The sequence below is a fragment of the Bufo bufo genome, chromosome 6 (genome assembly GCF_905171765.1).
Source record: "Bufo bufo chromosome 6, aBufBuf1.1, whole genome shotgun sequence".
Classification (NCBI taxonomy): domain Eukaryota; kingdom Metazoa; phylum Chordata; class Amphibia; order Anura; family Bufonidae; genus Bufo; species Bufo bufo.
In genome coordinates this window covers 187865104-187876723 of record NC_053394.1, presented here as the reverse complement: position 1 = coordinate 187876723, position 11620 = coordinate 187865104, and the positions used below count along the sequence as shown (strand labels likewise).

Below are 11620 nucleotides of genomic sequence, written 5' to 3'. Positions count from 1 at the left end.
GCTCCAAGAGCATCTTGATGGGAGTGTGAGGTGTTTGTAAGATGATCTTGGCAAACCCCACTATGTGTTCTGTAGCTATCACTTCCCAGTGTACTGCCAAAAGATTTCTGACACAGTCCTCAAATCCTATTTCCACAGGACTCAATAACCTTGATAGGTATCCAACAGGAACCCATTTTCCTTGCCTCTCCTGTAGCAACACAGCCGTAATTGCTATTTTGGAGGCATTTACCTGTATTGCAAAGGGTAAATCTGGGTTTGGATTGCTTAGAGCAGGTGCCTGAGTGAGGCTGATCTTCAGTCTAACAAACGCTCCCTCATGCTCTTGCATCCACTCAAGGGGGTCTGCTTCCCGTGCCTCTCCTTTCAGGAGTTCATAGAGCGGCTTAGCTTTCTCAGCAAATCCCTCTATGAAGTCCCTACAAAATCCAACCATCCCTAAAAACTGCCTAAGGGCTGTTTTTGTGTTTGGCCTCGGCAACTTCTGTATAGTTTCACACTTGTTAGGGTCAGGAATTCTCCCTCCTTTTGAAACTATGACTCCCAAAAATGTCACTGATTCCTTCATTAACTGGGCCTTCATAGGATTTAGCTTAAGGCCTGCTTCTTCAAGAAGTCTCAACAACTCATTTAGTAACACGTAGTGTTCTTCCTTGTTGTCAGTTTGGAGCAATATGTCATCCACATATTGCACAATACAGTCAGGCTCTGAAAATGACAACAATATTCCAACCATGCATTTATGGAAGTATGTTGAACTGGATTTGAAACCCTGTGGCAACCGACAAAATGTGTATTGTTTCCCTTGAAATGTAAATGCAAATTTGTATTGGCAATCAGGATGAATAGGAATTGAAAAATACCCATTTGAGATGTCTATTGATGAGTATACCGTGGAAGATGGCTTAAGTGTTGTCATCATGTCGGGCATTTTGGCGACAACATTTGTAACGGGAGGGGTACACTTGTTTAATGCCCTGTAGTCTAGCGTAGGGCGCCACCCATTTGGTTTCCGAACGGGCCATAAAGGCGCATTGTTTGTAGACTGGCATTCCCTGATTACATTTTGGACCAGCAATTCCTCAATTGTGTTTTTGATATATGGAATTGACTCAGGTGGTATCTTGTATTGCCTCTGGGGAGGGGGATCTGGGCCTTCTACCATCACAATCATATTTGACACTTTGCCACATTGAGTTTTTGATGTTGCCCACACTTTGTTATGTTGCCACAAGATATCAGCCAATCGTTTATCCTCTGTTTTTAATAATGCAGCAGGGTCTAGAGACTCTGCACCCTTGATCGCAGCAATTCCATAGTTATCAGTAACCATTTTAAGGCAGCCTTTATATCGTGATCCTTTCCACAACATCCAGTTACACAGATCAACAATGAGCCCATGTTCCCTCATTACATCTGATCCAATGATAGTGCCCTTATGGGTTGGAGACAAGTACAAACTATGCTCCACACCTAGGTTTCCCATGCTTATAGCTACCGGTACAGATTGCCTAGAAGGTACCAATTGTCCACAGAAGCCTCTCAGAAAAATACTTTTACCTCTAGGGTTCATGGTCAAATCCAAATTCGTCAAACTTACCGCTGCCCACGTATCCATTAAAATATTTGTACGATGGCCCCCTACCGCACCCTGGATACGTGGTCTACCGCCTTTGTCCCTATCTAGCTGGCACACAAGGGACAACACAGGGGCCTGACATCCCTATGGTTTTACATAAGGATTTGTTGGTGGTGGGGCCTTAAATTCCTCTGGCAACTCCGCTATTGCTTTTCCTATCCTTCTGATTTCTTTCAAAAGTGGACCATACAATGTAGCTTCAGGAGGCTGAGATACTCCATCAGCTGCATTATCTAATCCTTGCCTTTGCTGCTGTTTTCTTGGGAAAAAAGCTCTGTCATTGTTGCCTTTCCTATTACTTCTGCATTCTCTCATAGTATGACCTGTATTTCCACATTTGTCGCACTTCCCCATAAATCTTACTTTGCCTTCATTCTTAACTATCTCTGATATTCTCTTCTGAGGTTTGTTGTCATTACAAGTCTCCTGAATCCAGTCCTTTAAAATATTTAGAAAGGCTTGATAGGAATTTGCATTCCTTAAGGCAACCTTTGTTGGGTAGTCAACAAATGTGCATTTATTAGCCATTGAATAAAGAAAACTGCTGTCGTCAGGAGGCATGTCAGGACAGTTATATGTAGCACGAAATAGGGTCAAATACTCACTACAGAAAATGATCGGGTCATCCCCTCTCCTTAATTTTGCATTCTCTAGGGCATTGGTACCTCTAATATCTCTTCCCCCCATTACTCTCTGCAACTCTTTCAGCCTATCACTTGCATTTCCCCAGTTGGAATTGAGTTCTGCAGATAATCCTTTGTGAGTGCCCACAGGAGGCTGTAACTTCTCACAAAGCTGAGATGGGAGCCATACCCTAAATAAGGCACATGCATCCCTATTGTTCAGATTATACTGCGTAACCACAGCTTCCAGCCTGTTGGAAAGATTAATGGGTGAAGCACTTGTATCAAATTTCCCCAATATTTGGCATAGGTTTGTTTTATCCTGTATAGAGAGTGTTGTGGATTGGATACGATTGCTACCATGAATATGCAAACTATCTCTTCTTTGTCTGCTTTCATCTGACACAGGAGTAAATAGAGAGGAACTATGATCTGGGGTTGATTGTGGCCCATCTGCAGTGCAAATAGGCTGCTCCTCCCCCCATTTACGATCTTTTTCCTCCTGTTCAGGGGAACTGTACACCTGTGTTTGATCACCACAACAATGATTATTAGCACTTTCCTGTGATCTCAAGGTCATATTGCAATGTTGTTTATGAATCAGTTGATTATTAACATCATGCAATCGATCTTTAAGTACTTTTACAACATCATCATTCCTTTCTTCTTTCTCTTCTAAAGATGCAATTTTCAGATCTCTAAGTCTACATCTTTCCTCATACTCCTCTATTTCATCCTCCAAATCACAATTCTGTTGAACCAGCCTATCCACTTCCTCTCTGAGATCTTCACACTCACAACCATCATTTTCAGCGCTAGCAATAGCCACAGTGATTCCCTGTTCAACTCTATCCAGCTCAGCCCTTAACTGAGCCTTTTCAGAGTACCACTGCAATTCCTTTTGCTCTGCAATCTCTTTCATTTTCATTAGCATGCACAACATATTAGCCAATTTCTCTTTCTTTGCTTTCTTATTTGACTTTCTATGTTTGCTATTTGCATTCTGCTCATCACATTGCTTTATCATATCATTAAACTGATGTGTTAAAGCATCGTTTGTACAAATCTTAAAACTAGCAGAAGCATGTTTTTCAACAAATTTATCGACAATTTCCATTTTACTTACTACTACAGACAACAGAACAAAATACCACTAACTTACTAGTCAGTAAATGACAATTCACAAAGAAAAATAAATATACCACAAATGTATTGCAACTAGTAAATACTAATTCATTACAAAACAAACAACACCAGGGACAAAGATTTCATAAAATCCTCCCTATGGTAATCACACTCCAAAACCACTATCAGAGTCTCGTGATTTACCTATCCTTGACTGACCGTATCTCATATACCTGATCAACTACAGATCCAAGATCCAGGCCAAGAGTGATCTCCTATTGAAGCATAAGGCTACTTCCCCTTAACATGAGGTTCAGAGAGTTTACTCTCCCTCACTTTCTTCGCAGAGATGTCTGGTTTTTTCCTTTAGATCCTATGAGTACTCCAGTCAACAGGGTACTAACCCTAATTTGCCGGCAACACTTAACAATTCAACACATACACAGGCCTGAACTGCATAGATTATTACTAACATACATAACATAACATTGTATATATACAATTCAAGTAAAGGAACTGCTACTCACCAATTAAACGCGTCCGTTTTTACTGATGCAGTATAATCTCGAACTTCAGGTTGATGTCTCAGGTGTTCCTTAGAATTCACGAACCAGCGTGCTACTTGTCCACCAATGATACTTCCCCTTGTTCTGTCTTTCTTAGCAAAGGTTTTGGTCCGGTCTCAATGCAGGATATTCCTTGATCTTTCAATAACTGAATAAAGCAGAATCAAATCGTCTGGGTCCTTCGTAGAGTGCTGTTTTCCACGGTCCCGTCTGGGGTGCCAAATGTTGTATCCAAGGGTTTCTGCTGACTATCCTTGTATGTCTTTGAAAGATGAGGAATCCAGGATTTAAGCAATGGCTTATTTAATTAATAAAAGTAAGGTAAAAGGTTACAAGATTAATGGATAACAGAGTATAAAGCAAACCTTCCTTCAATGTCCTATACTTGAAAAGAATATAAACATACTAGTACTAGCTTCCTAACAATCAATACATATCTAACTATCTCTAACTACCACTGATCTAGTGTATATTATATATCAAATCGAACCACATTCACGCCCACAATTCCACCCCTTACTCCAGTATCTTCCGGCCTCCTTCATTACCATTCGTCCAATGAACTTGCAGTAATCTGATCTGAGTCCACTCCTTCATATTGATGCAGTAACTGCCACCTTCCTGCGGATGGCGCTGGTATCCTTTTAGTTTGCCTTGGGCCTGAGGCATTGCATATTGTTTCAGCTATGTCAACAGCTGTCCGTCCAAACTTCCTTGAGAATCAGACCTTTTAGGGCCGACAGGATGCCTACACCATTACAAATGCGCAGTCCATTGTGTATAACACCGCAGGGGCTGGTTTCAAGTCATCAGGACAGGGGAAACAGGAACCCTATCTCATTTCCATTCTTATCACTCAGATGTCAAGCTTATTCACATTGCTATTGTTGCAGCTTTTATGACAGATGCTGTTTACGACAGGATGAAAACAAGATGTTAGGCCTATTGACATTGCTATTTACACCAGGATTACAGTAGTCCATTGCTCCCCCATCAACACATCCAAGTCCATCAAAGTGTATCAACTTGTATCAAACTCATGTTGACTTCCAACACCCCCCCCAATAGAGCGTGATACTCTTTTGATTTCCTGGACAGAAAAAGCCATAGTGCTTTCTTTGTGAACTATCGCAAAATGCGAACTTGCGGCAGATATATTTTTTGTCCTGAAATAGGGAATGTCAGATAAATGTTTGCGTATCCTTGCTTTAATCTGTTTCGTTGTGCATCCCACATATTGTAATCAACATTCCTTACATGTTATAACATAAACCGCAAATTCTGTATTGCAGTTAATAAGCTGTTTTATTTTGTGTGATTTACCATTGGCTGTTGAAATTACACTCTTGCTGGTCTCCATGTATCCACAGCAAATGCATCAATTGCTGCCACATCTGTAGTTGCCATTATAGGATAACCAAGTCTGCTGCGGTGTCACGGATGATGTTGCAGAAAGCTGGAACTTATAAATAAACATCCGACTGGCTTGATCCCAAACTAAGGAGCATATGGGTGAGCCCTATAAAACCCCTAGAGCTCTCCCTGGCTGCTATGCCCATGCAAGGGTCTCTATGGTAGACGATTGCATGCCCACTTACCTAATACTGTGTGACACCTGAAAACCCTATAATAGTGAGGGGACACGACCACCGGCTCCCTGCACTTAATACGGACGGAGTCAGGGTCACCTAGAATCAAGCCAGCAAGGAAAAACAAATAAAGGAAAAAGACTTATCTGAGGAAACAGCAGCAGCAGCCTCTAGCAGTGAACACCTTATTGTGACGGTAACGTACAGTACAAACAGGGGGGAGGATAGTGACCACTACGCTCCACCCTCACCCCTGGCCCTGCCTACTTGCCTCGCAAGTCCTAATGACAGGGGGCAACTAGACGGCAGTCCCTAACTTAGGATACCTGCTGGGAAGACAGACAAGACAAATAACGGAACGTGCACGGACCGGGTCAATACCTAGAGAGCTACGCAGTACTAAGGAATGAGCAGAGAATAGTCAGGAAAAGCCGAGGTCAAATACCAGGAGAGAAACGGAGTACAACAGGAGTCCGCAAAGAATCGTCAGGTGGAAGCCGGGGTCAGGATACCAGGAGAGATGCGCAGTACAGGAGGAGCAGGCAGAGAATCGTCAGGGAACACAGGATCAGGTAAGTATGCAGGAACAAAACAATCACCAGATACCCAAAATTAAAAGGCAACCTGTGGCCAGCAGGCTGCCTGTATTTATAGTGGGGAGTGAGGGTCATGTGACGTGGCCAGCATCACATGACCAACAGACCGACCAGTCGAGCACCGAGTGATCAGCTCAGTGCTCAAGGCAGACCTAGGAGCAGGGAGCCTCCCAGCTAGCAAAGCTGCCCTGGGAGCAAGGTCAAACACAGATCCTCGCTCCCGAAGCTAAGCAGCAGGTCTGCGGCTGATGGGAGACCGACTGCGCCTTCGGCACCCCGTTACAGTTATCCAGGAAGTAGTATAAACTGCAAAGTGAGGCAGTATGGGAGGGAATATAAAGGGAGACAATTAGTCTAAATAGGTGACACCTGGGAGAAGGAAAGGAGATGACAAAGTGAAACCAAAACAAAGAACGTCATGCAAAAGGTAGAGAAGAACGTCTGCCAGACCTTCTCACAGAACTGGCGGTGACATGCGGTGTTCAGAGAATAGGCTCAGGCTGATTTTTTGCCCTAATGTGGGTGCTCTACTTGCCACGCACTTAACTCCCGAGGACACTATACCATCCCATCCCTGATCACCATTAAGTACAGGAAAATGTCCTCTAATAATTTTGCAGACCTCAAAATATTCTTCACTATAACTTGTGACAAAGGTAATTGGTTTATCCTGTTTACCAGCTGCTTCTGAAGCCTTTCTTGATTTTTTACTTTTTTACTTTTTTTGGTTGATATGAGCTGTCAGCTGGGTATTGGGAAATACAAGATTCTGTCTGTCAAGAGACAGTACTGTTTTAGTAGCCCTCTTTATATCATTGGTATTGTAATGTCTAGCCTGTAGTCTCATTTCTTTTTTTTGTGCCTCCCTCATAAATCCAGAATCATCCGAGCAGTTGCGTCTCGCCCTAATCATCTCCCCCCTTGGCACATTTTTTACCACATGGGGAGGATGACAGGACGTTGCCAAAAGAGTGGTATTTCCCGCAGTGTCCTTCCTAAAGGTCGTAGTGGAAACAACCTGTAGGTCAGAATCACCCCGGAGGCAAAGATCTAGAAATGAAATAGACTGTGTATTAAACTTGAGAGAGTCTAATCCCTGATTAAGGAAATCTCCAAAAAGTGGTATGTCCGCTACATCGCCCCTCCACACCAACAACATATCGTCGATATAACGGCCATACTACTTAATGAAGGTAAAAAAAGGATTAATGTCTGCAAACAAAAAATGTTTCTCCCACCACGCCATAAATATATTGGCAATCGATGTTGAGAATTTTGCGCCCATGGAAACTCCAGAAATCAGAAGAAATTTTTTTTCATTAAACATAAAAAAAAGGTGTTTTAAAAGAAAATACAGGGCCATGCAGAGAAAATCCTGTAGCTGCAATGTGTAGTTGCTGTATGAAATCAGAAACCAGCGCAGAGAGTCAACAGCCAAATGGTGAGGAATGTTGGTGTACAGGGAGACAACATCTGCCGTTAACCAGACATAACCCTTCTTCCATATAAATTTGTCAAAGGACTGCAATACAGAACGTGTGTCCTTTAAAAAACCTGTTATGTGGGGTACTAAGGGCTGAAGGAGGGAATCCACCCACTCCGACAGCCGTTCGGAGTACGAGCCAATGCCATCCACAATAGGCCTCATGGGGGGTGGAAACCCTCCTTTATGCACCTTAGGTAGTGCATGGAATATGGAAATGATCGGTTGTTCAACAAAAATATATTCTATGGCCTTCTGATCGGAAATGCCCAACAAAAAGCCTTCTTGCAGAATTCCCTTCAAAAGAGGCTGAAAAAGGGGCAGTGGGTTGCTTTTCAGTGGAATATATGTAGTTGTATCTTGTAACATTTTTAACACTTCTGTTTTATAAACATCACTGTCTAGCAAAACCACTGCTCCCCCCTTATCAGCTTCTTTGATCACTAGATTGTGATCCTTCATCAATTCTCGTAATGCAACAGATTCCTCTTTAGTTATATTGTTCCTCCTCCTAGAAAAAACATGCATGTTATTACCAGCAGTATTGTCATGACAGTTAATTTTTTCATATAAAGAACAGAGGTCTTTTTCAACTAAATCCTGAAATCGGTCAAGAGCAGGTGATCTTGAACGGGATAAAAATCCCTGTTAGAAGTTCTAAAGGACTCAGAGGTATTTAATGTATAAGATGCCTGCTCCTGACACATTTCCTGCAGGTTGGCAACCTGCGCCAATTCTGTAAAATCAAAAGATGCAGCAAGGGACAAATCATGTATATAAATAGGAATATCTACTGTGTCAGCACAGGTGGGATCCCTCCCCGCCATTGCATCAATATTATCCTGTACTAAAACATCATCACCAACCCCATTAATCTGGAAATGCTTCCTTAATGTTAAATTACGGGCCAGACGATTGACATCTAATATGGTACGATATAGGTCAAAGTGTGATGTGGGGGAAAAAGAAAGTCCCTTCTTGAGGAGAGTTTCCTGCGCGGATGACAAAGGAGTTGTTGAAAGATTCACAATTTGAAGATCCTCTATTGATCCGATTTGCAGCGAGATGGATACCGACCTCCTCTTGCGGTGTTTCCTCCCCGCCCGTCGATTTTTGCTGAAGTTCTCCTGTTACGTGAGTCCACATTGGTGGATATGTCGCTGTTAGCGGAATTGAAAGGGACGTAAACATCGGGTCTGAAGACTCCGCCTCCGTAGAACTGAGGAATTTGCCCGTGCCTCGGACCACGTATATACTTCATTTGATTTGTAGTCCATTAGGTCCCTATTAAATTTGTTCTGTTTAAACTGGATCAGACTTTCTTCCAGTTTGTTGAGATTGATCTTTAGTTTGTTGTTTAGATCTTCAAACAGTGGTTTGCTGACATGACAGAGCAGATTGTCTTGTATTGTTTTTATTTCGCTTCTTATTTCTTTCAAAGCGGACTCCTCATATTTCACAATAAGTTGCATAAGTTTTAAAGAGCAGGTTGACAAAGTCTCTTGCCACTGTGTCAGAAACAGATCTGAGTATATCAAGGTGGGTTTCTTTTTCAGTCTCAGTCCTCTTGGTATCATTGTTTTATCCAAATATTTCTTGAGGGACGTGAGATCCCACCATGTGCGCATTTCTTTGGTAAGTAGTTTTTTCAGGGCTGTCATTTGGATTGTCAGATCCAAGGTGTCTTGTGTCGTGGGGTCGGGAACATTAAAAATAACATCCATGGACGAAAATCCATGGACAAAGCCACCTTCCCAGATGGCTTCTCAATATACCCACAAGTCAATTTAGATGGATCAAACGTAATTGCACCAATAACGACAAATTTTAAATAGAGGCATCTAAACTGAAACAAGAATTTACTATCAAGGCCTATCCGACAGATTCAATTAATAAATCGCTTGACAAGGTTAGAGCCATGAATAGAACCGATTTTTTCACACTAACAGATAAAACATTAAAACAAGAAGACCATCTCCGCATAATTCTACCCTTTCATGCCCAATATAGAAAAGTAGAACAAATCATTAACAAACACTGGTCCCACCTTCTGAAAGATAAGGTTATAGGATCCATTCTGACTGAGAAACCACAGATCACATACACTAAAGCCGGGAATCTAGGCCTAAAAATAGCACCAACCGTAAAGACCAGAACCACACCAAACACATCTAATTGACTGTCATTTAAAGGCTTCCACAGGTGTGGCAAGTGCAATAATTGTAAGACAACCTCCTTTCCCAAAAAAACAACAAATATCACATCCTCACATAACTCATACACATTTCAAATCAAAGACGGTTTAACCTGTGACTCAACAGATGTCATTTACATCTTAGAGTGCCCATGCAACAAACAATATGTGGGACGTACTAAACGCACCCTCAAGAAAAGATTTTCCTAACACATGGCGAACATAAAAAAGGGGTACGAACTACACTCAGTCTCCATGCACTGTAAATACCATCACAATAGCGATCCCTCCACCTTAAGATTCACAGCAATAGAAAAAATCAGGAGACACTGGAGGGGAGGCAACCATATTAGTAATATGTCCAGAATGGAGTCAAGAAGGATCTTTGAATTTGACACTCTCATTCCAGCAGGACTGAATGCAGATATTGAACTTTTTGGCTTTCTATAATTCTAATCACAGTCATGCCCTATGAGCGGCTGCCCGCCTGGGACTGGGGGTCAAGGTCCGGCTGTTTACCAGCACCTCGACCCCCTCTCCTGAGTAGGCCGCCAGCCCTATATATCTACCCCCAAAACATTTACAATCTACAATCAAAAATCATTATAGATAACCAATTCCAGAATGACACTTACCTTCAAAACCGGCGGGCCTTCCCATAGGATGCCTCCTGCCCCTCCCCGTGGGCGCATCCTTGTAGTAAATATATATCCCTGCAATGACTAAGAAACAACAAGATATTAAAAAGATATGTAAGGACTCCGTACAACTACATAGAACAACTTTGCAGATATGAAATAAAATAAATAATATAATATATAAAAGAACATATACAAAATAGTGAATACAATAACAGAATCAAATATATCCAAACCTAAGGACCTCAAGAGGGACCTCTCACAGTGACAACACCTATCATATACTAATATATGGTTTTATACAACGAATCTTCAACGATAAAGACCTCCTAACACTTTTTTATATATTTTTATATATTTTTTTATTTTACATAATCTCTTTCCCTCTACACCACTTCGGTCCTTTTGCGTATATATATATATATATATATATATATATATATATATATTGTTGTGGAAATTTTATTATGCAGACATTTTACTTTAGGATGTGGGTGTGTTTTTATAGATTGTCATCTGTCTCCCTGTGTCTGATTTAGCAAAAGAGCGCTCTAGCAGAGGGTACTTTGGCTGAATCGGGACCAGTGGTAAAACAGTCAGTATGAAAACCTTCTCATGGGCTTGGAGACATATCTGCTTTTAAGACATGCATATCTGCCTTGTCGGTATACTAGTACCGTATACAGACAATAGCCGTAGCAATGTCTCGCAGATAATTTCAAACCTATGGGAACCAGTAGAATGATCTTTATTAGATACTGATACTGCTAACAGTGATGGGGGGTGGGCGGCCACCTGGCTGATCAGACAATGGACATGACTCATCCTTCCTTATACAGGGATGGGGCGTGTGCATTGTCTGCCCAGTCACATTGATTGCCCCGCCCTGTCCTTTGACATCACTTCCTGCATGTTATCACTTCCTGTATCCTTGTCTTGGGCCAGCCCCTTTTACACCTTTTGTTAGTAAATAAAGGTGAGCAGACTGAGCAGGGCGGAGGAGTTGCTCAGAATTTTCAATCAAGATGGTAACACCTGGGTTTGTCTTTGACTGGGGCTGAGAGAAGGGATTCACCTTTTTCCTTACACAAACTTTGATGCGAGCTGATTACAACTATTACATTTTTCGCTCTATTTGTGTAAGGATAAGGTAAGCGCTTTTCCGTT

The 11620-nt window shown here is 41.8% G+C and overlaps 1 protein-coding gene across 1 annotated transcript; it reads right to left on the bottom strand.

The window, feature by feature from the left end:
* Nucleotides 1–1723: 1723 nt before the first annotated feature.
* LOC121005622 (posterior protein-like) lies at nucleotides 1724–3379 on the bottom strand. The gene is made up of 2 exons (XM_040438396.1): nucleotides 2803–3379; nucleotides 1724–2754 (listed from the first exon to the last, which is right to left on the bottom strand). Exons 1-2 carry the CDS (start codon nucleotides 3377–3379, stop codon nucleotides 1724–1726), a joined length of 1608 nt encoding a protein of 535 aa, XP_040294330.1.
* Between the last annotated feature and the right edge of the window lie 8241 nt (nucleotides 3380–11620).